The 26,526-nt window shown below is 42.2% G+C and overlaps 3 protein-coding genes across 4 annotated transcripts; 1 reads left to right on the top strand and 2 right to left on the bottom strand.

The window, feature by feature from the left end:
- Positions 1 to 444: 444 nt before the first annotated feature.
- On the top strand, positions 445 to 8,997 carry entpd5b (ectonucleoside triphosphate diphosphohydrolase 5b). 2 transcript variants are annotated; one of them, XM_071912449.2, is made up of 14 exons: positions 445 to 489; positions 2,859 to 3,094; positions 3,611 to 3,690; positions 4,001 to 4,144; positions 4,733 to 4,808; positions 5,339 to 5,374; positions 5,795 to 5,883; positions 5,974 to 6,056; positions 6,605 to 6,666; positions 7,071 to 7,172; positions 7,431 to 7,574; positions 7,885 to 7,941; positions 8,156 to 8,271; positions 8,865 to 8,997. In XM_071912449.2, exons 2-14 carry the CDS (start codon positions 2,866 to 2,868, stop codon positions 8,946 to 8,948), a joined length of 1,302 nt encoding a protein of 433 aa, XP_071768550.1. In that variant the 5' UTR covers positions 445 to 489; positions 2,859 to 2,865; the 3' UTR covers positions 8,949 to 8,997. The 2 variants fall into 2 exon arrangements, 1 of the variants encoding a protein (XP_071768550.1); XR_013507436.1 differs by lacking the exons at positions 445 to 489; positions 8,865 to 8,997 and having other exon boundaries at positions 2,764 to 3,094; positions 7,840 to 7,941; positions 8,156 to 8,192.
- A 527-nt stretch (positions 8,998 to 9,524) lies between these two features.
- znf410 (zinc finger protein 410) lies at positions 9,525 to 18,625 on the bottom strand. Its single transcript, XM_071912447.2, has 11 exons — positions 18,544 to 18,625; positions 18,385 to 18,436; positions 18,100 to 18,232; positions 16,517 to 16,702; positions 15,225 to 15,446; positions 14,141 to 14,300; positions 12,955 to 13,136; positions 12,141 to 12,230; positions 11,867 to 11,986; positions 10,454 to 10,573; positions 9,525 to 9,975 (listed from the first exon to the last, which is right to left on the bottom strand). Exons 2-11 carry the CDS (start codon positions 18,415 to 18,417, stop codon positions 9,875 to 9,877), a joined length of 1,347 nt encoding a protein of 448 aa, XP_071768548.2. The 5' UTR covers positions 18,418 to 18,436; positions 18,544 to 18,625; the 3' UTR covers positions 9,525 to 9,874.
- Positions 18,626 to 19,631: 1,006 nt separating this feature from the next.
- Positions 19,632 to 26,409, bottom strand: cipcb (CLOCK-interacting pacemaker b). Its single transcript, XM_071912461.2, has 4 exons — positions 26,098 to 26,409; positions 25,490 to 25,670; positions 25,211 to 25,395; positions 19,632 to 24,209 (listed from the first exon to the last, which is right to left on the bottom strand). Exons 2-4 carry the CDS (start codon positions 25,596 to 25,598, stop codon positions 23,250 to 23,252), a joined length of 1,254 nt encoding a protein of 417 aa, XP_071768562.2. The 5' UTR covers positions 25,599 to 25,670; positions 26,098 to 26,409; the 3' UTR covers positions 19,632 to 23,249.
- Between the last annotated feature and the right edge of the window lie 117 nt (positions 26,410 to 26,526).

Raw genomic sequence — 26,526 nt, 5'->3', positions numbered from 1 at the left:
AGATAACACTGACGTTTTTTGTGTTTGCAGTTCATTGTTTGAGTAAACACATCACACAAGTTGTAATTTGTCTCATAACAGCTGTATTCCGATTTGTTATGAAACAGTTCCCTGGTAACAGCTTAATGAACTCCAAAAATGAAAGATATATGGCCACATCATTTGAACTTGACTTATTTGTGGTTCAGCAATACACAGCCTATAATTTTGCTACTGAAAAGATCCCTCTGTTTTGACTGCCTGTAAAATGAAAACATTAGAAATATGCTCCTGCTGGCAGAAAATTAATTACTGATGGTTTCCCCTTGACTCCATCGAGCATGCTAGACATTGGTCTTGTGGGCTGTTTGTGTACTTCTACTCAGCATGTTTGTCAGTTTGACATGAATCTCTGAGACCGAGGCTGCTGAAAACAACTGCTGGTGTTTATCATAACAGGGGTGACGTCACGGTAACAGCTGTGAGAAGAGTAGCTAGTCGGACATCATGGTGAGCATGAACTATGTTTAGCGTTCAGATAACTCTTCAACAGAGGTTTTATTCTGTATTTTATAGGCACAGGTCTTTGTAGTTTTGTTCAAAATTCAAGTTTCTTTGAGGAGCACGTTGTAACCGGCAGCCAACTAACTTCGCTCAGCTAACTTCGCTACTTAGCTTGCTAATATCAGTTGACTGAATATGCTGAGAAGCTAAGCTAACGTTCATTTAGCGTTAGTTGGTCATGAATCCTAATATAACACTGCAAATTAAGTGTATCTGGTATGTAGCAGGGTGTTGTCATAATTTGAGGGAAGAGAAAAGGTGATAAGCAAGGTAACAGGCTTACTGTACCTATTGGATAACAGTCAGTGAAGTGACAGATTACAGTAACGTTAGTAAACCAGTTAGCTGTCGTTAGTTAACAGTTAACTTAACCTGTGAGTGTTACATACCATGGTGTTTAATTTGCTTAATCATTCAATTTGATAACGTTAGCTATGGACTTGACTTAAGCTACAAGCCCAAACAAGTCTAGCTAGCTGTCACAGACATTGTTGCCTTAGATCATACTCATTATCACATGAGCTTTCTAGAAATAGTGCTGTAAGTGAATATCAAATATCCTGCCAGTGGAAGAATACAGAAATACTCTGTAAATGAAAATCTCCTAGACTAGATTTATGAGTCTCTCTCAAAGCTAGAGACCTTGGTGCTATCAAGAGACAAATCCTGGAGCGGTTTCACTGACAGTGAAACTGCATCATTGACAGCGCTGACAATGGATTATTAACTTTATGGACTCTGTGACTGTAGATTTTATTCCAACATTTTCTGGTTCATATCTGTTAATGCTACAATGAAATTAAGTGTATTTAGATATAAAACCCATAGTCAGTTTTTAATTCATCGTCAATGAAGCAGCCTCTGGATTCTCCTTGTAAAGTACAGAACCTTAATATTTCAATATCAAAGCAATGGTCTGTTTTATTCCATTGTTTACAAGCATTACAAATGTAAATTAACCTTTTACAACTTCAAAAAATTCAAAACTCATGTCATACTGTCAGTCCTATCAAACACTAATTTATGAAACCATTATAGAAATCATTGCTAATTCAAATGCAGAGAGGATTGTAAGAATCCTTTTTCCAGCTTCCATTTGAGTGCAGGATTGTGAAAGGTAAGTTCTTGTGAGCACCGAAACACCCCCGGATTTGGCAGTGTCCTCCAGTGAATACACATAGACTGAAATGACAGCTCTCAGTAATAGATGCTGGTGCATTTTGTCATTTTGTGTTTCTATCTTTTTTTAACAGAAAACCATTTTGAATGAGCGTACATCCAGACCAGACATGACAATGATCTCAGTCATACAATAAGGCTCAGATTGATAAAGCCCATCTTTTTTTAGGAGAATTAACATTTTAAAGATCACACAGAGGAGTACACTCCCTTTGCAAGATGCAAATAAAAACTGAGGAATGAACCTATTCTTTTAACTATAGATAGATAGATAGATGTTCTCCATGGAGGAAAATCTTTTTCCACAGCAAGTGTTCATTACATAAAACACATAACAACATAACACGGCATAGGATGTACCACCATAATACAGAGACAAGGATCACATATCACAAGACAAGCATGTCACAGATCGATACTTCATATAGCTTCCACTTAGCTTCTGAAGCATTTCAATAATCATCAATGAAGAATAAAGGGAAGGCGACAGGGTGGCCTAGTGGTTAGAGAGTCCTGTAACTGAGGAAGACAATTAACCCCTACATGCTCATTCATTGTAAATTGCTAGTCATTGGATTATAATCCAATGGATTTCTATGTAAATAAAGTCAGCAGCAGGGTGACAGTGTTTCAACAGGGGTTTGTCATACGGCAATGCCTGACCGGGGCTTTAAGACATCATTGTTTATTGTGTTGGATCTCAGTTTTCTAGACAGTTGGTCAGGTTAATGAATATTGGTTGAACTTCTTAAGATCAAAGGAAAAGGATATTTGAATTCTTCTTATAAGGCCCCCTACCAACACTCTTGAAGCTGATCTATATCCAAGTCCAACCCTGTGAAATTATGTTTTTGTTTTTTTTAGATCGACTCCATTCTGCAGGAGTCGACTCAGCAGGTAGAGAGGTTGCACTGATCTCGGGATGTTTCCCTGCGGTTGGGTAGAATGACTAAAAGGGTGTGGTCAAAGGCCAGAGTAAATAACTTCATCTGATTGCTCCTTACTCCTCTGTTGCCTGTCACCCCGCGACTTAACATCTCTCAAGAATAGGCAGCGACACTCGGTCCTCTTGTTTACCCTGAGCTGCTTCGTTCAGTTCGTTCGTTCAGACCTGTTGTTTTCTGCTGATCCTCCAGAGTGAAGATGAGGCCCGTCGTGCCCGCGCTGCTGCTGCTGGTCCTGCTGGCTGTAGCGGGGCTGAGCCGTGCCCAGGCCAAGACCTCTCTCCTGGACCTGACCAACAGCATCGGGAGCATCCTTCCCAGTCTGAGCCGCCCAGCCAACTTCAGCCGCATCTTCTATGGGGTGATGTTTGATGCAGGGAGCACAGGGACACGCATCCATGTCTACACCTTCATCCAGACTGACTCAGGTAGTGTAGTGATTACTCTGTTCTGCTTCCCTCTACTCTTTCACTCAAATACTGTTGATTGCATGATATCAGTAGCCAGTATGAGAAATGCTTTAAATGATGATGAGGATTTTTGTCATGTGTTGTACAAACATGGCTTGTGAAACATTTAATGAAGTCAGTTTATTTACAATGCAAACAAGCAGTTTTGCAATGCTGATTAGCAGACAGGTAGATGCGATGGCATTGAATCTCTCTGCCTTTCATCACCCTCCTTTCTCTTGTCTCACAGTCTCTCAGTTCTGTGAAACTGCAAATTAGTACTCTTTAATTATTTAATTACTATTACTGCAAATGTAAAACTGCAAACTGCATAGATTGTACTTTAATTCATTTATTTTTCAAATAATAAAATTCAACATGCATTGTCTTGAATAAGGAGATATATTCTGCATATGTATGCTAAGCAGATTTAGACCTCTTAATGCTTTTAATAGCTGCTGCATATTTGATACGGGGGGATCTTGTATCTTTTAGTGGAGCTGCCTGTTTTGGACAATGAGATGTTCCATTCCATAAAGCCTGGCTTGTCAGCATATGCTGACTCACCCGAAATGGTGAGTTCATTGTCAAATTTAATCAATTATATTGAACCAAAGGAAAAGGTCCGCTGTCTCTATATCATATACAGAAATGCTGCCAAAAACTTGCCTTTGCAGGGAATCACTTTGGTAATGAAGGAAAGTAGGAAGTGAGAAAAGCTAAATGACAAGCAAGTGAAGATTGAAGCAGCCACATCCGACACATGACACCTCAAGTGTTTTCTCAGCTCCAACCAGCCACCGTTTTATCTTTTAGTCAAAAGACTGCTCTGCTGTGCAGTGCAGTGCTCTTTTTGTGTTTAGCATTGTGTGTCTGTCTCTAAAGGGTGGGCACACAGTGAGGATGTTGTTGAAGGTGGCCAAGAAGACCGTCCCTCGTCTGGAGTGGAAGAGGACCCCGGTGGTCCTCAGGGCCACAGCTGGACTCCGGCTGCTGCCCCGAGAGAAAGCCGAGGCTCTACTTGACCAGGTAAAGGGCTGCATGGACACTTAGACATGAGATACAAAGACTGAACATTGGGAGCACTGTTTAGACGACGAGGGGGCTGAGATAAGGTACAGTGCAGGTGTGTTTAATGGGGGAAAATGTTGGACACTACACTGTCTGACACTGCTAAGGGAGGAAGGGTAAAGCAACTTCTTAGCCTGTGAGGGAGCAGGCAGAAAGTGAAAGGAGGTTTCAGTGGCATGACAGGTACTACAGAGGCAGAGGAGGAAAAGCATTGTTATCAGAGTGGTGGAGTGAGCTTAGGGTGGAAGGCTCTTGTGCAGGGGATAAGGTAGTAATGGATGGCCTGGGGGCACCTTGGGAGATAAATGATACTTTATTAATCCCCCTGGGGGAATTAATTAATCCCTTCTAGTGGAGGGCACCTCTGGATGAGCTACCATTACAGCAGATAACATTAAGGCCATTCCTCTCTCTCCCCGGCTCCCTTGTGCTCTCTCCCTCTTGCTCTGCTGCTCTCTTTCTCTTGCTCTTTTGTGCTCTCTCTTTCTCTGTCTCCCTCTTTCTATCCCTCGCCTCCCCTCCCCTCCCTTCCTTCTTCTCCTTCAGGTTCAAGACGTGTTTGACGAATCTCCTTTTTTGGTCCCAGACAACAGCGTCAGCATAATGAACGGTACAAACGAAGGTAACGTCTGCCCACCCTTGGCCCTGACAAGCACCACTCAAAGTCATTCGTCAGCTATCACTGTCACTCAAGTTGTTTCTGCAGTGCTTCGTAGGTGGCATCAGTCATCCCTCTCCCCCAGTTTTAGCGTGCTATGCATTTTCTTTATGAAGTCTTTGTTTACGGAAGTCATTTAACTAAATTGCAGTAGATTATTGCTATCTTTTATGATGACACTTTAGAAAATGGAATTGCTTTTGGCCACAAAGTTGTTGTGACCTTAAAAGGCTGTAATTACGTGGTGAAAAAAATTTATGGTGTTAGGCCACATGTTATGCTGCAGTGTAATTGATTTGTCAGCATTTCAAACTTGTTTTTTGAATTATAGCTCTTGCTCAAGTGTTTGCACTTGTTAATGTTTGTATGCTGTAACCATTGTAATTTTTACGAAAATATGTGGTTATCATTTCTAAAATTGAGCTTGTAAGTTCCCCCTGAAATGACTGTTTTCTCTTTCTTGGTTTGCTTGTTTGCTAATTTCTGTTATGTAGGAATCCTGGCCTGGGTATCTGTGAACTTTCTGACAGGTGAGGTCTGAAAACTCGTGTCTACATGGTCTACAGCATTTTCGTTTTCTTCTATTATTAAATGAAGCCTGGACTATTTATGCACTTGTGTCTTATGAGCTCAGATATATCTAAGCATAACTCGGTGTCAGCTGAAATTGTCACGGTGTCTTATTATAGACCGTTGTTCACTGGTAGACAGAAGCTGAGCGTGTACACCTACAGTGTAACTGAACACAATTCCTTTCCTTAAAAGGGGATGGGTGTGATCTTTATCAACCTCAACATTGAGATTTTGTACTTTCTGGTTACACGTCCCGTGCCAAAATAGGCCTTTTGAAGATAGCATCTAAGGTGTAACTGATTATCTCTCCTCCGCCGTGGAGTCAACTGCTGGGTCAACTGCTGGATTAAAGTAGGTGTCGTGTGAAATGTTTTTAGGTCACCTGAATGTGCAAAACAAGAAGACTGTGGGAATCTTGGATTTGGGTGGAGGATCTACGCAGATCACTTTCCTGCCAAAATTGAGGGTTAGTCATTTGCATGTTTAGACAATTCTCTGCAAATTAAATTTAAGCCCTTTGTGATGTGTAATCTGCATACTTCATATCCCTCTGTAGAAAACTGTTGAAAGTGCTCCCACTGCTGATTACACTGCCAGATTTGACATGTTCAATTCAACATATGAATTGTACACTCACAGGTAACGGATTTATTAATTAATGCAAATATAGATGATTTTCTATAATATCCTGCTTTCAAGTGACATACTAATCCCAGGCTGCCCATGCAATGGTTAGTTGTCCTTTTAGCAAGATATTAGTGTAATTGCAAGAGACAGCCGTGCTAAAAAAGGATTTGAATTATATTTGATTGCATATAATTAATGCCTGACTTAATCCTTATTCAAGATAACTTCCGTATTACCCAAATACTGAGTGTAACTCTTCTATTCACAATATTTTAATTGGCCTCCAGAATAGACCAGTTGCATTACACATGGACTCTGAATGAAACCTCTGTGTGCAGTGAACTGACCTAGTTGTTGTAGTTATTTTCAGTAAAACAACTCAAAACTCTCCTCTGAAAGGTTTTTCATCATGAAAACTTAATCTGTTTGTATAGTCACTAGGATGTGGATAATATGCAGAGGGCTTTTGTTTGGCCTACTTTCAGAGTAACTTACATGCTACATGACAGTCTCTTTCTTTCCTGGTTGGTTTTGCATAACAACACTGTGACTCCCTCCAGTTACCTGGGGAACGGACTGATGGCGGCGCGACTGGCCACACTGGGAGCTTTGGGTGCAGAAGGTACATGAATGAAAGGTACTCCGTTGCCATTAGCTGTAGCTCTGCTGAGTCCTAGTGTTGTTCATTGTAAGTGTGTCTCAAAAGGATCCCGAGACACAACAGTGAGCCAATTCTCCAAGTATCCCCTTGATTCCCCGAATGTTTTGTCCTTCCCTGTTTTCTCCAAGTAGAGAGAGAGAGAAAGACGTTTTTGTGGGATGCACTTGAAATCTTAATTTCTAATCAACAATTCCAATGAGACACTGAGAAAGGATGTGAAGTGCAATGAATCACCAAAGGGCTTTTGAGAAAATTGTCTTATTAGTAACTATCTCGGTTCTTGAGTCACTGTCTAAAACCAGGGTGACCAGGTGTGCGGCCGCTGAGCCAATCAGAAGATAAAACTCTTGTCTGTACTCTCACAGGATTGGATTGGCAGGTTTTCAGAAGCTCGTGTCTGCCGAAGAAGTTCAGCGATGAATGGAGCTTTGGAGGGCTCACCTATCAAGTCAGTGGGATCCCAGATGGTGAGACTTTGTTCCCTTGCAAGCAAGTTTCTTCATATCAACCGAGTACAAACAGCCGCAGAGTAAAAACGCTGTCGTAAATATATGGCACCCGGTGCATGTTTGAACAAAATACATAAAATTGCAAATGTTATATAAGCATCTAAACATGGGCAATATTGTTGACTAAACCCATCAAAATGGACTTGCGCAGCATTTCCTAATGTGTTCCCAACATAAGGTGCGTAATTTACATCACCGTCTCTGTTTCTGCTCCAGGTTATGCAGGATACAAGCTTTGTTATCAAGAGGTACTTAAGGTTGTGAGGGGGATTATCCATCAGCCGTACGAGCTCAAAGACAGCAATGTTTTCTATGCGTTCTCCTATTACTTCGACAGAGCTGTGGATGCAGGCCTTATCGGTTAGTACACACACACACACACACTGTACACACCTTACATAATTACACAGAGCCAGCAGGACATTATTCCCCATTCCAATTCTAGACAGAGTCCGTGAAATATGAGTCATCAGCACCTGTCTCTGTGGATTTGACGAGCCATAGGTGTGTAGTTATTAGAGAAATCACTATCCTCTGCCAGTCCGAGCTGAAAGGGCACAAGCTCTATTATTAGTATTATGGAAATGTGCGTGTAGTCCTGCTCTCATTGTAATGAATGGTATAGCATTTTAGATGAGAGGCAAATGACCCCGATCACCCCGTGTTGCAGATGGGGCCCGAGGAGGGATGCTGGAGGTCAGAGACTTCAAGAAGAGAGCTAAAGAGGGTGAGTCGGGCACAGAGTCCTGAAACGCTTGGCGATGCATCATTACTGTGACAGATCTGCAGCTTGCTGTACTTGAGACACGGTGTGCATCTCAATGGTCTGGACTTCTGTCCTCTCCTCCTCCATCCGAAACCCTGCCCTCACCCTCACAGCAGCATACAGATGACTGATTATCCAACCTAACAGAGACATGATTCCCCTTTTGTCTGCTCAGTGTGCAACAAGATGACCAAGTACCGTCCCATTAGTCCTTTTCTATGTATGGACATGACCTACATCACCTGTCTGCTTAAGGATGGCTTTGGCTTCAAGGAGAACACTGTGCTGCAGGTAAGGCAGTGTCATACACGACACAATCAACAGGATCAGGGGCCTCATTTATAAAAATATAGGCAACTTGTAGTCCATGTTCAACTCAACAGCAAGATCGTGTTTCAAAGCATGGTTGGGCATTATAGAATCAAGTGCGCACGTTTGAAGTTATGCAGTCTTACCAGTCGTATATAAATCATACTCCAACTCCCATTCGAAGACACATGAGCAAGATTAATTAAGCTATGAATGCCCTCCATTTAGTATTTGTAATTACTGTTTCAATATAATCCCTAAATGAGAAGGAGGCCTTGACACAGCAGTCATGGCTGAGAGAAAAATATACTGACCCAATACTCTGCAAAACAGTATGCCAAGTCTGACCCTGGCACAGAGCTGGACAATTTTCTGTGTCAAGCATGAGGTTTGTAAAAAAAAAAAACCTTTCTATAAATGATGCCCCAGACCACAATATAACACAGATGCAGTAGACAAAAACAGAAATTCTACACGCGACATTCTGTTGTTACTTTTTTATTTCAATAAATACAAAAAGGCATTTGAGTGATTTGGTGTTGGGTTTTTTTTTCCCCTCCTATTTCCCCTCCTAGTTGACCAAGAAAGTGAACAACGTGGAGGCAAGCTGGGCTTTGGGCGCCACGTTCGACCACTTCCGCAACCTGAAGATCCACTGAGGAGAAGAGAGCAACGGGAGGAGGAGCGAATACTGCTGATTCAGGTGGTGCTCAATAACAAACGTACCGAGTAATGTTCACTGCCTTATCTAACCGTCCCAGACGTTTGCTGTTTGTTTCATAAGGGTGTAGCTAACCTCATGAGTGATTCTTCATTTCTTTTTAAAAGCAATTATTCTCAAGTGTTAATATATTGAGCTGTAAATGAGCAGCACTTGTTGCCTTACTCCGAGACCAGCTGAAGCACTGAGGGCTGAAATTTGACTGAAAGCTGTTACCAATATCACATTCTGTTAATGTAGCATTGGATGTTACTGGATACACAATTTTGTTCGAAATTAATATTTTTTTGTGTGTAATGCTATAACTAGAGAGGCTAGTTGTGCAAGTCCAGTGTTTTCATGCAGCAATGTGATGTACTGTGCCTTAGCAGTTCTTACTGCCAATTTTTTTGTTATTAGTAATGAGCGGAGAGGGGAATACATGTCTGGTACATTTAAATTTAACAGTCAGTCAGTTATATCAGCCATTGAACTTCTGGGTAAAAATAAATGGCACTCGTTTTGCATTAGGAAAATCACTGCATTTCAACCTTTAACTTGTGTTACATGATATTGCAGGTAACAATGCGTGGTCATTGTCTTTATATTTTCATAAAACGTCTTTTTTTTTTACACCCGTCTCAGTATTTCTTTGGGAGTACTTGTTTTCAAAAACTTGAGGAAAAGGTTGTTTGTACAAACTTTTGCATTTCACACTTCTTAAAATAAAACCATTATTGGCTGCTAATTACAAATATCTACAGGGGTGAAAGTCAATGATTAATCTATTTACAAAAAGATATCCTTAATTAGTCCGCTTTGCCTTTGACTGACTAGCGTAGTGCTGTTGAAATGGGCAGTGTATGACAGTTTCATGATAACGGACTACAGCAGAGCCACCACGTCTTCTCCGTACGCATGGCCCTCGGTCGTCATGGTCACCAGTTCGTGTGGCTGAGAGAGAACCACCACCGAGTCCGCAGAGCCTTAAAGGAACCAAAAACACCAAAGCAATTTCAAACAGGAGAAACTACACGGTAACATGAAAGGCGTCTAGCAGTGAGAAGGCCTGTCCTGCTTTATCTATCCAGAGGTAGAACCTAAATGGACACCTTGACATTTTCAAATTCATTTCACCAGACACTCGTCACCTTGCAGGGGGGATAAAACTTCCCAGATTTGTCCTTGAGTTTCTGCAAGCTTGCACCTGGCTATGCTCCTTGGTTTTAATGAAGAAAGCTGACAGGCCATTTTAGCGAAATTGAAGGACAAGCATAGGAACTTTATCCAATATACAGGCTCGTTGACGTTCTGACAAATGGGGACAGTTTTGCACGACTCTGGGTTGAGGAAACTACCAGCCGCTAGTTCAGATACTGATTTCGCGCGCTGGAAATATCCATCCCTGCATATGTTACTATATTATTATTGTGCTTGATGTCGTATGTGTCTTCACACTCCTACCTGGAGCTCTCAGCATAGCGTGATGAAGATTCATGGGTTCTACTGTTGTTGTCATGGTGACCATACTGTCCCCAGTCTCCCCGTCTGCCTCCAGCAGACTGCTATGGGTCAGAGCCTCTCCTGTCAATCAATCAATCACACACACACACACACACACACACACACAGACAACACTTGAGTGAAATTTCTGTACAACACTTGGACCCATTACAGCTTTTCTTGAGACTCTTAAGTGCTCTCCAAAAGGTCACACTGGCAGTTTGGCTTAAAACTATTCAACACAAAAGAAACATGAAGTGGAAGACACACAGCCGCTTAATCCATGACTTTTAAAAAGGCATCCGGATTATGCTAAACTGAGCCATACAGTTTACTTGTTTGTGATAATGAATCATCTTATTATTTCAACTTGAAAGTGATCAGTTGCTCATAAATTCTAACGTTAAAATACCTTTAGCCCGCTATGATAAAATGGTTCTTGGTCTGATTGGGCCTGTATAAACTCCAACACGCAGGATTTAATAACTGATCCAATAAATCTATTGTCTGTAAATGCAACTTGAGAACAGAGGGGGTTGTTCTGTGTTATTTTCATTTGCTCTGCTTGTACAAAAGACCAGGCTCTTCGGGGAGGCTGGCCCAAATAAATCTGTTGTTTATAATTAGAAGTTTAGCAGTGTTTCCTCGGTGATGATTCAGCTGCGGTGCTTCCCCACTGCTACAGTGATGTGAGAAGAATGAAAATTCACTGTCTGGGTTTATTGTTTAACCCAAAAAGAATTTAGGTCAATATTATACAATTAGTCCATAAGTATCTCAATGAGAGATATTTTCAGCCCATAAGAGGCACTGAAACTGATGCACAGAATAGTGGCGGGGGTGAATCCAGGTCCCCGAACCAAACTTATCTCCCACAGCTACAAAAGGAGACTTACCTCAGTCTCCAAAAATGTATCTCAGTAATTTTGTAAGGTGAAGGCAAGAAGGAAATTTGAGTCAGGTCAGGGAAGCTTAATGAGGTGAATTTGAGTTATTGTTCTTATTTAACTTGCATATTTTTCAGTCCTATTTGACTCCATCAAAAGAATCCTAACAAGTCTATCTGTGCTGTAGTGTAGTTATAGTCGCTCTGCTTTTTCAAAAAATTATGTATCTTATGTACACTGCGCAAATTCATCTATTGGTCACGATGAATAAATAAGTTGAATAATAAATTATTTAACCACAAAAGGTCATGAAGAAGTCAAGACGTACTCCTAAATGTAACTTTAACTATGGAACAATATCCGTATGCACATTTTAAAATGTACGGGCTGCTTACAGCTACATAATCCTAGGATTACCATTTCTACCTACCGCAGTGTGTGTGTGTGGGAGTGTGTGGGAGAGATAATGTGAGTTAGAGAGAAAGACCTGTTTCTCTGCTTTCACTAGTGAGTCCCTCCTCTCCATGTCTCTTCCTCATGTGGACATTTCTGCTGCCGGACTGGGAGAAGGTCTTCCCACAGATCCCACATAGATGAGGCTTCTCACCTGGGAAACAGCACACACACACACACATAAACAAAAGGACACACTTTCCTGTGATCTCTTGTGAACAGATATGAGACACTGAAAAATACTATAGCTGTAGCACACTAATTACAGAAACTCCTCAGCTGTCCAGCTTTAAGTGTGTCCCACTCACCAGAATGAACAAGCATGTGTTTTCGTAGACTGGAGTATTCTGCAAAGGATCGCCCACAACCATCTGCTTCACACAGAAAAGGCTTCTCTCCTAGAAGCAGCCGCCCACCACACACACACACACACACACACACACACACACACACACACACAGGTGAATACACACGCACACAATTCTATTTCACTCCACAACACAAAGGGTTCACATAGTAAAGCCTCTTGTTGCAGAAATGCACTGGAAGCCCCAGATCTGCATGTTTTCAAACGCACCAATTGTTTTCAATGGCCCAGCGCACTCTAAAAGCATCAAGTGACGCGCCAAGCCAGGCTAATGCATCTGATGCAAACTTGGGTAGATTTCGGAGCATTTTGGAGATTTTTGTTATGAGGTTATTTGACCCGTGGTGACAACTGACCTACTCTGAGGCAAAAGGACTGAACAAATGTAATACAATTACTGTGAACAAAGTGGGTAATGTGGCAAGCAGTTCTCCCAGACATATGGACAAAATATGAACACTATATATAGTGTAGCTGCTCTACTAACTGGTCTCTAGATATAAGAAGCAGACTGTGAAACAGGCCATGAAAAATCTGTACGTCACCCTAAATAAAATATGACACAGTACTGCTACTTATTGCAGTAGTGTACTGGCGGCGCCAGTGTTGCTGACGCGTCGAATCTCCGGCCTTGAGTGTGCCAAGGAAGCATCAAATGAGGAGTCAAATGGAGTCAATTACTGCTTCCAGTGTGTTTGGGCCTTTAAGCGCGAACGTCTCCTGCTCCTGCTCCTGCTCCTGCTCCTGCTCCCCACCTGTGTGTGTGCGTCTGTGGTTCTTTAAGTTTCCGGCGGTGGTGAACTTCTTGCCACAGTTCTTCTCCTTGCAGATGAAGGGCTTCTCGCCATTATGGGTCCTCATGTGAACCTGCAGTCTCTGCAGCACGTAGAAACTCTTCCCACAACCTTCGGCGCCGCACCTGAACGTACGGTCGTTCCTGGAAGCCAAGATAAACACAACTCTCAGCGTCTCCTGTGCATACTAGGTTTATTTGCAACAGCCCACCGCAATGTCAGGCAGGCCAGCCACAAATACATTTCCCAAACTGATATTTATAGAGCTTTTTGCGATACATGTACACACTGTGTTTCTCTTACCTGCCTGGTCTGCTGCCACCACAAATATCCAGTGGGAAACTCCACAGCTGAACAGTCTAACCGCCAGTACATCCTCGACTTAGCTGTCAAACATCCTGCAGGCTTTTGATCTAATCTATATCTGTCTGACACATGCTGATAGCTGATATTTGCATTATTAACGGTACACCTAATATTAATTCTTCAACAAGATACATTATTGATCTTTTTGCGTGCCCTCCTGCAGGGTCACTGGTAGTGATACAGCGTCTTGCTCAAGGACACTTCAGCACAATCCAGGTCCTTCAGTCGCTATGCCACACTGCTGCCCCACTGTTTTTACATTTATTACATTATAATAATCATGGAACAAATTTTTCTCTTCTCTTCTTCTTTTTTACAATTAATCTCTTTGCTTGCATTGTTTAGGTTGGGGCTATCTAACACCATTCCATCAGGATAACTTCCCAGAACTATTTTCATGCACATGAAATGGAAGAAAATGGATATGGTGATCATGTGATTTCCTTGAGGACATAATTATTTCACGTGTGTGTGTATTACCTTTTGTGTTTAAGTTTAGGTAATATTGACTTTGAATTTTCAGTCAGATATGTACTATCTGTGTGTGAACATGTGATAATTGCAGCTACAGTGTGTTCTGATCTGCATAAAGGGATGGAAACTGTACTAGCCTGCAAGCTTGGTGTTATTTTTCAGTCTGGTCAAGTCCAAAAATTATCCGCACACTAGCCAGAATTTTAGCAGGGTCCAGTGGAGATGGTTTGTAGATAGCAGCCAAGTGACTGGTGCTGCTGCCCAAAACCAACTGCTGAGTTCCACCACTGTGTGCAAACGCTCTCACCTGTGTGTTTTGAGATGGTATTTGAGATGAGCGGGCCAGGTGAAGGTCCTGCAGCAACCCTCAAACGAACAGCGGAGGATCTGCTTGGAGAGCGTGTGGCCGGTGCGAGACGCCAACTCTCGCTTTTCCCCGTCTGATGTGAAACTGTGTGTGTGGTCACCTAGGCAACCGGAAGAGGAAAGTGAGCAAGAGAGTGGAGAAAATAATCCAGCAGTGCCAGGTGGCAAGTCTCTGGAGCCTGGCTGTATAAAAGCTAATCATCAGGGACTGAGACCTGCTGAAGTACTAGAACATGGAGAAAACAACCCAGCGCTGAATGCAATCACTCTCTTTTAAGCTGCCAAGGACTCCCTGCTATGAATGCATTTATCAGTTCCAATTTTGCTTATGGCATGCCAGTAGCAATGCATCTATTACTGCTGAAGGGAATCTGTATAATCTAATGAAAGGTAGTGGGAGGGCAATCATTTTCTGGTCATTACACTAGTTTAGATAGATACTGAACTTTTTATTCCACACTGAAACCAGTTATATTGTGCTGCAGTCATCTTAATCCACAATGCACCAAGGTACAAAGTATTGTAAGACAATTTCTGACTGTTACACTAGCTCAGGGTTTCGACATTATATTCCACAATGCACTTAAGTACTATAAGGCACAGAATATCTTCTGCCTGATGCTTATGCAAGACACTGCATTTTGGTCTTGGGAGATTGTGTCAAACAAAGATATCCAGAATCCTTCAGTGCTGATAGATTGCAATATACATGCAAATTTTGAGTCATGGGTATGATTAGTTATGTACGCTTGAGATCAGAGAGAATGTCCACCACAAATGCGGTCTCTCTCTCTGCAACATGCTTTGGCATGTATGCAAATGCCTTCCTTGTCAGAGTCAATAGCTGACTGACAGTTCTTTTGCCTCAGCTTTATTTGTTTATGTGAAACAGAAATGTCACGAGTGAAAAACAACAAATAAAAATGTCACTGCACTGTCCAAAGAATTTTGCAATTCATTGTAAATCACCTCTTAAAAAGATCATTGGCTTTCTGCTTGTACGGATTAAGTCAAAGTGACATTACTGTTATTGACACTTGCAGCCCTGGCGTCCTGGCTGGCCTTGGCGTCCCTGGCAAGCTGCGCCCGGGTGGCGGCGATCAGGCTGTCGTGCGCCAGCTCCTGTACCCGCAGATACCATGGAGCGCTGCCATCTATCCCATAGTCCCCCGATGAGACCCCCTCGTCATCCTCCTCCCCGGCTCCATCTGCAGCGAAGATCAGGGACTCTGAGGAGGCTGTGATGCCTGGGATGAGCAGCGGAGAGAAAGGCAGAAGGAGAATCACTGTCAGACAAGAAATGCAAAGACACTGCAATATTGTGCAAGCTCGCCAATGCCTGAGCCCCTCTAGGTTAAACTCCTGGATTCGTTATTGTCCTACAGTCTCTCTGAGCATTCTGGGTTTAAGATGACGCTGAACAGACACAGAAAAAGCACACACACACACGCACAAAAAAACACAATCCATCTCCATTCAGGATTTAAATATAACAGAACAATGGAGAGAAAGTGATTCTCTCTCCTGGAAAGTCCTTTATGTCCTCAGCGATGTTCATTCACAGAGTCAGACAGAGAGCAGTCTGGGAGCGGACCGAGAGCAGACAGGGGTGTACGCCAGTGTCCGAAATTAATTTGTTGGCTCTGCTGCCAAGGGCTAGTAAACCAAAAGCAATTGCCTGCCAAGAATCATTTTTACCAGCCAAAACAATTAATGTACATTTTTCACACAAATATGTCACCCTAACCCTTTTCAATGCGATTTTGCGCATTGTATCAGGTACTGTGTGAAACACTGAGTACAGAGACAAGAGCAGATTTAGATTTTAATTTAATACTTGCTCACTCTTTTATAAAATGGATCAAGCTTGTGATTCATCATGAAGTGACTCACCATATGGTATAATGTTATGTTGTTAACGTTAGGCTGGTTAACCATCCAGACAGGCAAGAAACAGGAGGAAAAGTTATCGCAAGTTTAGACGCTAGCCCTTAATGTAGGGCCAGCGTAACAGGCAGCCAATCAGGAGCCTGTTTGATACAAAGCCATTGTTTTGCTGTGATTTGATTTCACAGAGTGTGTGCGGTGGCCAGCGGGGACAAAGTGTGAGAACAGGCAAAGACCAAAGACCGTATACAACGGAGGCATTCAAATGTTATCGTCTCCAAAGTTAAACAGGCCAGTGTGGTGGGTTATTGACGCTTATTGTTGTATCCATCAAAGACAATTTTACTGAAATTTGGCACCTGATGGGTGTCCATTTCATTTCAGACCCGGGTGTGGACAGTTGAGGGTAAGTGCTTTGGTGTCCCTTTACCTTTTGCAAGGTTCAGTAGGACGTAGGAGGTGCTGTCTGACTGCTGTAGGTCGTGCAGGATGGGCGGGGGGCTGGGGGAGCCCCGCGGGTGGGAGTGTGCCTGGACCACTAGAGGACTTCGCTCTGAAGCGCCCCCAAAATCTGACAGGGAGGGAGAACTCTCGGGCTCATGGCTGAGGCCGCCATCTGAGGAGCAAATCAGAGTCTGTTAGCACTGCAGCATGTAATGGGAGCTTTGTCCTGGATCAAACAACACACATTATCTGCAAATCAATTTCCCAAAATAATCAGAATCTGGTTTACTCTATCAACCTTTGTGGCATTGGTGCAGAGACTTATGACAGTATGGTACAGGATAGGGCTGGGCGATATGGTTGAAATCAATATCACGATAGTCATAAGGATTTTTTTCGATATTGATATATATTACGATATGGCTCACGTATGCAAAATACATGTTAAATACTCAAATTAAAGCTCATCCCATTGAACCAAATGGTAATGCTAGGAGTGATATCAAACAAAACTGAAATTTTCAAATAATATTCCTTAAAATGTTTCATACCTCATTTTGTCAAAGATTTTAAATAAAATGTGCTTGTTAATATCAATTTAGAAATCAGAATTGTGTGTCACGATATCCTAAAATCACCCTATCGTGCCGATATGATTCCACTGAAAAATGATAAACGATAATATTTAATTATCGCCCAGCCCTGGTACACGGACAACAGGACCTCACATACAGTGCGAGGGATATAACAATATACTATACATAGCACTCTACATATATACTACATTCAATATCTATAAATAGTTGTATCTGCACCATCAAATCTGCATCATCACTTCTCTTTCCAAGTGCATTTACACGGACATGGGGTTGGTCCTGGCGGATTGATGACAGATAACAGAGACAAAACACACAACACACATTAAATGTCACTAGGGATTTATATCCAGAGTTTTGCCACAGAACCCTAAGGCTGCTAAAGCCATCTTAGGTAAAAGTGATGCACTTCTCTAAAAGGGCTGGAACTGGAGTCAATAATCACTTTTCCACAGCAGAGTCATGTGAAGCTTGTCAAAGCTAACTTTTAATCATGTAGGATTGAAAGCGACACACTAGAACCAATGCCAATCCAAACTTCTAGGGAACAAAGATCTTATGAAACCAGTGAAATATTCACACAGCTGTAATACATCGGAAAACTGTATAATACACTGAATAAAATTAATGTCTGTGCACAGTTGAGCCCTTGTGACAAAGAACAATCATTATAGGTTTTGATTTAAGTACCGCTTTCAAATCCCATTATCTTAAAACAGTATAATTGGGTGCTATGCACACTCACAGTTACAGACGCAGAGGTTGTGTGCCTTCAGGTAGTGTATAACATTTACACTTCAAGTACTCTGGATTGACAATATATGCTTCAATTATCAGAATATAGTTTCGCCCTTGTGTATATTTTTGTTTGTTATACCAGCCTGGCAATGGAGATGACTGAAGTTTGGATAAATAAGGTTCAACAACAGCTGTCAACTATCTTGTCCAAAAGGCTGTGATAGCAGCTGCTGACCTGTCAGCTCCAGCGGGCTGCATAGTGAGCTCTCAGTCGGGGCCAGCAGAGGCAGGCAGGGGTGTTTGGACTCTGAGTCCTCCAGACCCTGAACCAGGGGGATGGACGCGTTCTGCACAAACTGCACCAGCAGCTGATAGGACAAATGGAGAAAAGAGTGAGAGCATAATACCAGTGAGGTGAGACACACGTCAGAAATGAATGTGAAGCTTGTGACTTATTTAAAGTTATAACCCAAGTCACATTGAGTAACAAAGTGTTCTGCCTCAACAATAAGGAGGTTACCTCAGGTTTGGAGTCAAGCTCATCAGAAAGCATGGGTCACACTTTGTGAAATCTGTAGAATAAGAAGATGAGCAACTGTGACCAGACGGAACAATCCTCAGCACTTCTCAAAGTGATCAACTTGGGCTAAGGTCACACAAGTTTAAAACCAACACTTACCCAAAATTGACCTGCTAATTGTGAGATTCTCAGTTGTTTTGGGCGCGAGTCATCTCTTACTCAAAACCATCACACGAGACCTACGGTCAAACAAAACAGGACAAAAACGTCAAGTCAAAAAGTAAACGCAAATGTCTAGCCTTTGCTAGCTAACACTGCTAGCTGCTACAAATATAACTTACTGGCCGAAAATTGGCCGACCAAGCAATGCAACTATGCAACTGAAGATTGACAATAATGTCAGTATTTATCATCATCCTCCATCTACATAGTACTGGAGAGACAATGGATGAAAATCTGTCTTGTTAACTTAGCTAGCCAGCTAGCTTAGCTACCAAACTAGCCGGCGAGTTTGTTGTTGTTGATGGTCGCTGGCCAGCTAGCTAGCTAACCAGCCAGATGTTAGCTATCGCTGTCAAAGACAATAACCTGGCCGCTGAAACTACACTACGAATCCGAATCCCATTATCCATCTATATCACCAATGAAATATTAAATCAAAGCATTTACCTTATAAATAGTGAATTTAAGACCAATGTGAGAGTACTGTGAGAAATGTGTCAAAACATAGTAGCAGGTTTGTTCTACGGAGACCGTGATGGAACAATGTTTGAACCACTTCCGCGTTTAGTATACCGGTACATATAGCTGTGTCATCAGTTCCATCTAGTGGTGAAACACTGTTAACTACAGTGGACAGTTCTCTTTAAATGTTTGCAGCCCAGATATATTTTACATAGTGTAACATTGGGTGATTTGTCTACTTGTTATTTATGATTTAACTTATTTTTTATTTACTGAGTTAGTTGCTTGACTAGGCTGAGTGGGATAAAAACTGTTTACATTGAACTTGATTAATGATTGCTGTATATTAATTGTCAATAAAAGCCTGAAAAAAGAAGACAGAAACATTTTAGTGTTTATAGTTATCTTCTCTATGCAGAATTGAATGCTTTCCGGCCCCCATGTGGGCTAAAAATGTTGACTTGAATGAACTGACTTTAAACAACCATAGAAATGGTGCCATTAATTAACATCTTACTGTAAAACTGAGGTGTGTAATAATAACATCCAACCACACAGACAGGTTCTTTGGAATGACATTTATTATACAAGCAATGACTCTCTCACTAGAAATGTACAAAGAGTGCCTTAGAGCACCTTACACCAAACCCTCCAGTCTTCATCTTCCTTTAATGATCTTTGATTGGTAGCTGAAGTGTCCCATTATTCATAAGTCCATCTTCTCAGAGGTTTGCCGTCAGCACATGAAACAAACATCTTTGTATCTTTGTAAATCTGCCAGTAGAATGAGAATTTGAACAGCTACCATAATATTTTACCAGCCTACATAGTTTTAGAATAGAAAAGACTGATTCCACTAGTTTTAGAATTAATATTATTATAAAAAAAAAACAATCATGTTTGGGCTAATGATCATTTTGTCCACTGCTACTGCTGGTGCACTATTGAAACACTGATAATAAAAAAGAATCACAATCCTCACATTTCGACATCTTTGAAATGAAAGAAGGCAGACTGAAATACACTGAAAAAAAACACAAAGCTGCCAACATTTAGATAAGCGACTCCAGTGTGCCATAAGATTACCATTGTCCTACAAGCAAAGGCAGTACATATTCACCTGTGTCACTGAAAGCTATGGTAACAAGCAGGTTTAGCCTTTCATAGGTATTAAACAATGAATAACAATGTACATAGTTCACACCTTAAAATGCCTTTCCTCTGATCCAATTAAGTTGTTGCTCTGAATTACAGTAATTACTGAACAGAAAGTAGTGGTCACATAACATGATCATATCACAACTACAGTTACAGCCCAGCAAGAAATATGTACTCTAGTTGCAACAGAGGCTACGGTTAAATACAGTTCAGTTGCTGAACTCTTCAGCAATAAAAAAAATCAATAAATAGTAACTCGAATTTATATGGATAAGATAAAAGGAAGACTGTCAACTATAACGATGTGGATCCATGTAAACAAAGCCTTATTTTAGGTTACAGTGAGTTGATTGCAGCTACTGTCAAAATAAATGTGCTATGGTTTTAGCCAATGGCAGCAGACAAGGAAAGCTCTTGACTGTTAAGATGGGCCTGATCAATATATTGGTGTGCTGCTATTATCAGATAATGATAATAGATCCGACTTTTCCAATATATCAGAGCCATCATTTATTCCACTGGTAGTGCACCAGTAAGATTGGTACCACAAAATTTGAACATAATTCCCAAAATATGTCTTAGGTTTCTTGTTGAGGACTTGGTCTAAAGGCTTATTAATGATGTATTCTGTAACAATTATACCACAAATATATATATGTTTTTGGATGTTAATTTTCTTCCCCAGGTATCAGCATTGGACCAAAAAAGAAATCATATTGGTGGGGTCCCGACTCTAAAGGATAGATGATAGCTATAAAAACTGAGGCACAAACACACTGCCATTGCTTTTTTGTAGGCCAGGGCAGAAGACAAAAAATGCTGCCTGTGGTCTTGCTGCTGACATTTTGTCCTTGCTTATGAGTCGTACTGTAGAGGAGAAAGCTTGATCACCACAAAACACAAGGTGTCTCAATAAGGCCTTGATTAAGCACACATGGCATATAAAGATATTACTGGGTCTATTACAGTGACAGAGTACACATATCATAGCCTCATTAACAGTCACATCATCGTGTTTACCTTGTGCACACATTCCCAAATTTGTTTTCAAAACCTGTCTTGTGGCATTTCAAACCTTTGCTTTGTATAGTAAACAAGGATCTATTTATATTCAGATGCACATGGCTAAAGACTGCAAAAGTAGAATATAAATCATCCCTTACTTGAGGCGTTCCTCATATCATAAGCACATTGAGTGCACTGTAATCATCACAATATATTACACTATAATTACATACACACAGAATATGCAAAAAATAGGGGTTGAATGCAGAGGAAAATATTCCAAGTAAGAAAATCTCATATGACAATGTCATAATACATAATACATTGTAATTCATGTAAATCTTATACATGATTATAATGTAATGAATAGTACATATACACTTTTAATGTGCTTATGATGCCTCACAATGCACTTCAAGTAAATTGTTAACAAAAAGACCTTTGCAGTTTGTGTTTCAAATGAGCCGCCATAGCTGCCTTAAAGTACTGCTCAGAAATCGCTTCAGAGCTACTCTGAGAATATTTTAGTGCAAACACATACATACAACATACATCAGGTTTGGATATTAAGGCCATAATCACACACACACACAGAAAATTACACATGAATGTGTCTTGGCCCAAACATTTATAACTTTGGACTTCATTGTTACTTTTTGTTTGCTGAATAAAACTAAGATCTGGATATAAAATGCTTGGATGAAAAGCTGAATTGCTGTCTAGTTTAACTAATGAGCCCCTAAGTTGACACATCACTACTGTTCTTCACAAATGGAACTGTTCTGATGGTTGTATCTTCATCTGAATTCAATTTCTTCAAGTTTCTTTCAGAAAACTCCATAAGCTGCATGCAATTTATAATTCCAAACAGAAGATGAAAACAGAAACAAGTGTGCACTTAAGTTAGGCAATATTGACTCATTAAATTATATCCCTAGATATAAAAAAAAAAAACCCACAAACAACAAAAGCTACAACACATACATCAAGCCATTAATAAATATTGATTGTTATGAGCTATGGAAGCACACTCCACACTTGAATGTTACCTGCCTGGGAAGCGCCTGAATGGACTGAGCTATACTCCCAGTCAATTTCCAAAGTGTTACAGCTGCCATCAACATGATGGGAATGCTAAGCGTGAAGGTGTCAACGAGTGCCACATCATACATATGAAAAGTTTCAAAATACAGCAGAAACTCAAAAGACACTTTAGGCATATGTTCTTCTGTTTAAAGACGCCGATAAGCAAGAGGCCCTGAACACATTCAGTGTGAAATGAAAACACTCTCTTAAGCCTGATAATCATAGATATACAATGGCTGACTGCAGCACAGTCACTTTGAAGTTAAACATACCTTGTCATTCTATTTTCCTTTTGAAAGACTGCTTGTCACAATCTACATCAACAGTTAAATGGACATTAGCTAGGCAACACCTCAGTATCAATGGACCAGAGCGGAGAGCTACCATGAATGATGCAAGAGTTACAGATCAAAAGAAACATCAGCCTACTTCAGTTTATGTACTGAGATCAGAAATTCTGTTGTCATGAGCACCAGCTGAAGGTTTCAATTTTAGATGCAAATAACCATATTGCGTCATGCATTGTCAGGGTGAAAATATCCAGTCTTGCAGATTTGAATCTTCATCCCTTATCTTTAAAAATCTGTTGGGGCTGCTGGGTTGAATCGATGATATAAACGTTAAGTCTGAGTGTCTGCCACTCAGTAAAAGATGTCTGTGCAGCAGAGAGGCAGTTTCAGTGGAAGAGATCTAGCCAGGCTGGGTATGACAAAAAAATTGAGCTGTGGCTCTGGCCTGGTTTGGGCTAAGGCAGACGGCAGCCAGAATGTAGGCCACAGCACGCTGTCTGTGTGTGAGAGACTGGAGGCGGTGTATTGTGGAGCACATTACTTCCGGTCCAGCTGTCTCTGTGTGCTCCAACCCCCCATCCTTCCCTTCCCTTCCTTTCCCCATCTCAGTCTAAAGGATTACTGTCTAGCCTTAGTCTAGGTCTAATCTGCCTTTAAGATGCTCTGGGCGCCCCTCTCTTTCTCTTTTTCCCTGTCCTCCTCCTGAAGGCTGGTCTGCAACTTGGCATAGATGCTGCTGTCACCGCTCTGCAGGGCCTGGAGGAACAGGTCGGTGTGCTCCTTCAGCCGGTCCAGTTCAGTCTGGGTGCGCCGGTTCTGCCTCAGAAGCTCCTTGGTTCGGAGTGTGATGTCCAGGAGACCAGATTGGCTCAGGATGTTGTAAGTGTTGCAGAACCGCTTCCTCTTTGTATCAGAATCGCCGTCTATGTAGTTATATTCATCTTGGCTGCTGCTCTCTTGGGTGGCAACCTGGGGCAGCGGGACAGGGAGTGTCTGGTTCTTGGTGCAATTGGTGTGGTTGGAGGGCGTGAGGGACGGGGAGGGGGTTAACTCTGACTGGCTGACAGCTGGTAACGGCCTCTCCCTGGCAGGACTGCTGCTGGCACTGGTTTCTGTTGAGGGGAGAGTGAGCCGGTGCTGAAGCAGAGGGGACATGGAGCTGGGAGGAGCAGGAAGACTCGACGTGGTCGACCCAGAGTTACTGGAGCCACCAGACAGATTTCTCTTTCTCTTGTCTCTTTGATGGCGTTCCCGGTGGCTGGAGGCCAAACTACTGCCTCTCTCTGACCCTGTGGAAAAGGATGAGGAATATGAAGAGGAAGATGTGGAGGAAGAGGAGGAAGAAGAAGAGGAAGCAGTCCCTCTCCCTGAGGAACTAGAGCTGTCTCCAGGGTGTGGGGCAATCTTGGGGTAGGACTTCAGGATGGGAAGATACTTCTTGGGCCGTCTGTGTCTTGAGGAGGCCTCTTTGGAGGCAGAGGAAGCTCTGCGAGAGACCACAGGCTGCAGGAAAACCACCTGAGGCTGCTGGACAACTGGCTGAACCACCTCTACAGCGGGACTAAACCCCCAGGGCTTCAGAGCAGGGGGGTTGTCTCCAGGCTGTAAGGGAAATACAGTCAAAATACAGGGATTAAGCAGGCGGGTCCATCACAAGCATTTTCCCCCTTTCACACTTTACGTGTCTCTTTCTCATTGCTTACAATGGATATGTGATCATGGTGGGGGATGGGTGTGCTTGGTCAAACATTTGAGCCACAAAAAACAACTACAAAATGGTAGAAGTACGGAGCTCGAACACTCCTGACATACACAATAAGAGAACACATCAACCTACCCACAAACCAAAATCATGCTGCTTTGCTATGGCTGTATAGTAACAAAATCAGCTGTTCTATATTAACTAACTAGCACTTACGCTAAATAGAAAGAAATAGACAAAATATCTTCTAGCTTGTGACACATAAGTTACACAATTTATACAAGTCACAGGAGGTAAAGCAGTATTGTATTAATAAGCCATGACGGAAAATAAATAGTTAATTCCTCTTACCAATAAAAATGAAAAAGATATCCACAGACTAGACTGGCATCACTGTGGTTTATTCAGCAATGTTCCAACAGAACTGGTCTTTGTCCAACACACGTGTGTATGTCAGGTATGCATGCCTAATAAAGCCTGGTTGTGCCCAAAACTTTGCTCAATAAACCACTGAATAAACCACTAGAAAAGCATAACTATTATCTTTATTATTTTTCTTTGTCCTATCATTTATTTAAAGACCCTGGATGCTTATATCTCCTGGCTATATGCTAGTTGAACATGGTCATGGTACTAACCACACAAATAATCATGACATCTAAAGTAGCAGATATGAATAGATTTCTTTCTTCTATTCTGCTGGTGAGCAGTTAGTCTTGACACTGGCCAGTCCTTTTTTAGAGTGTGTCACATTCCAGGCAACTGAAGACAACATTCCAGTTAAACTCAGGCGCAGTAAAACTGGACTGCCACTTCCCTGTTGTGATCTGCAAACTGTTGCCTGAAGACTGAGGTTTGGACCTCTGAGCAGGAGCAGGGAGGGGATTAAACAGCCATGTACCTGCTTGAGGAGGACGTTGTTCATGATGATCATGGGGGAGAGGCTGGAGTAGGAGCCTCCCACCACAGCCAGCTGAGAGGGCTGGGACCCGGAGCCGGAGCGCTGCGACCCTTGCCGCACCACAGAGCGGGGGGAATCCTCTGAGTCTGTAGTGTCCATCATGCTCGTGTGCTCCGAGCTTGCATCTACAGGACAGGGAGATGGGTAAGAAACTGAGGTTGCATTATGTGCTACTGTATAATTACGGCATGAAAGACTGTGGCAAGAATGAACTCGAACCTGAGAATCCAGAGTCTCTCTCCGAATCTGCTCTGGAGTGCCCAGACTTCATGGTGCACAGTTTGTTTGTGGCCCTGGAGTGATTCTCTGCCTTCCTCTTGGTGCTCATCTTGTTTCCTGTTGTAGTAATATCCTTGGCTCAAACTCCCACATCTACATCAGCATCTCCGAGAGGTTGAATCTGGGAATCAAACAACTATTGAGTAGCTCCCCTTTTTGTGTCGCTGATAAAATGGGGAGTTGTACTGATTTATACGACACTGATTTGTTATTAGATGGCATGTGCAGCCCACCTACATCTATATTTACATGGCAAGGAAAGGTATAAACACGAGGAGTGAACACCAGCGATGTGATGCCCTGGATAAGAGCAACTGAACACTAGCAAACAAGATGAAAGCACAATTTAACGTTAGCTAACGTAACTAACACACTAACAAACTGGCATTAACTGACATTACGGCACGAATTACAGGCAGCCTCCATCTGTTTCAGCCTGGTTACCTAGGACATTGTAGCTAGGCACCGATAAATCGCCAAAGTGCGACTTGCTCTAATCGCATAAAAACATCACAAAACGGTTAACAGAAACAAAAGAAAGTACATACCACGTCCTTGGAACAGCTCCAACGATGCTGGTCCTCAAGCCCGAGAGAGACGAGCTCGCCGCCGGTCAAAGTGTCTGTCTCGGCGTATGGTTTTTCGGTGTGCAGCCGTTGTTGTCTCGCTAGGAAGCTACCGTTGACTAGAACTCGGTGTTCCACGGTACTGTACACGAGACCGAGACCGACCGCTCCTCCCCCGTTGGCTCAGTCACATGCGGAGCGCGATGCAGCGATGTGTCCGTTGCAGTTTGATTTTCTCTGCGAGCGTTGCAGGGAAAGTGTCGTCGGTTGTGGAATTTGTTCTCGGACACCATCCGTGCTCACGGGTGCTGAAAAACGCAGGGGGAGATACACGAGACAGGGTATTCGTTGTAGTGCTACTCTCCCATATTTGGAAGTTAGGGGCGTCGACTTGTGCGGAGTAGTGGACAC

Source organism: Centroberyx gerrardi, chromosome 18 (assembly GCF_048128805.1).
Source record: "Centroberyx gerrardi isolate f3 chromosome 18, fCenGer3.hap1.cur.20231027, whole genome shotgun sequence".
NCBI classification, from domain to species: domain Eukaryota; kingdom Metazoa; phylum Chordata; class Actinopteri; order Beryciformes; family Berycidae; genus Centroberyx; species Centroberyx gerrardi.
This window is presented reverse-complemented; position numbering and strand designations above follow the sequence as displayed.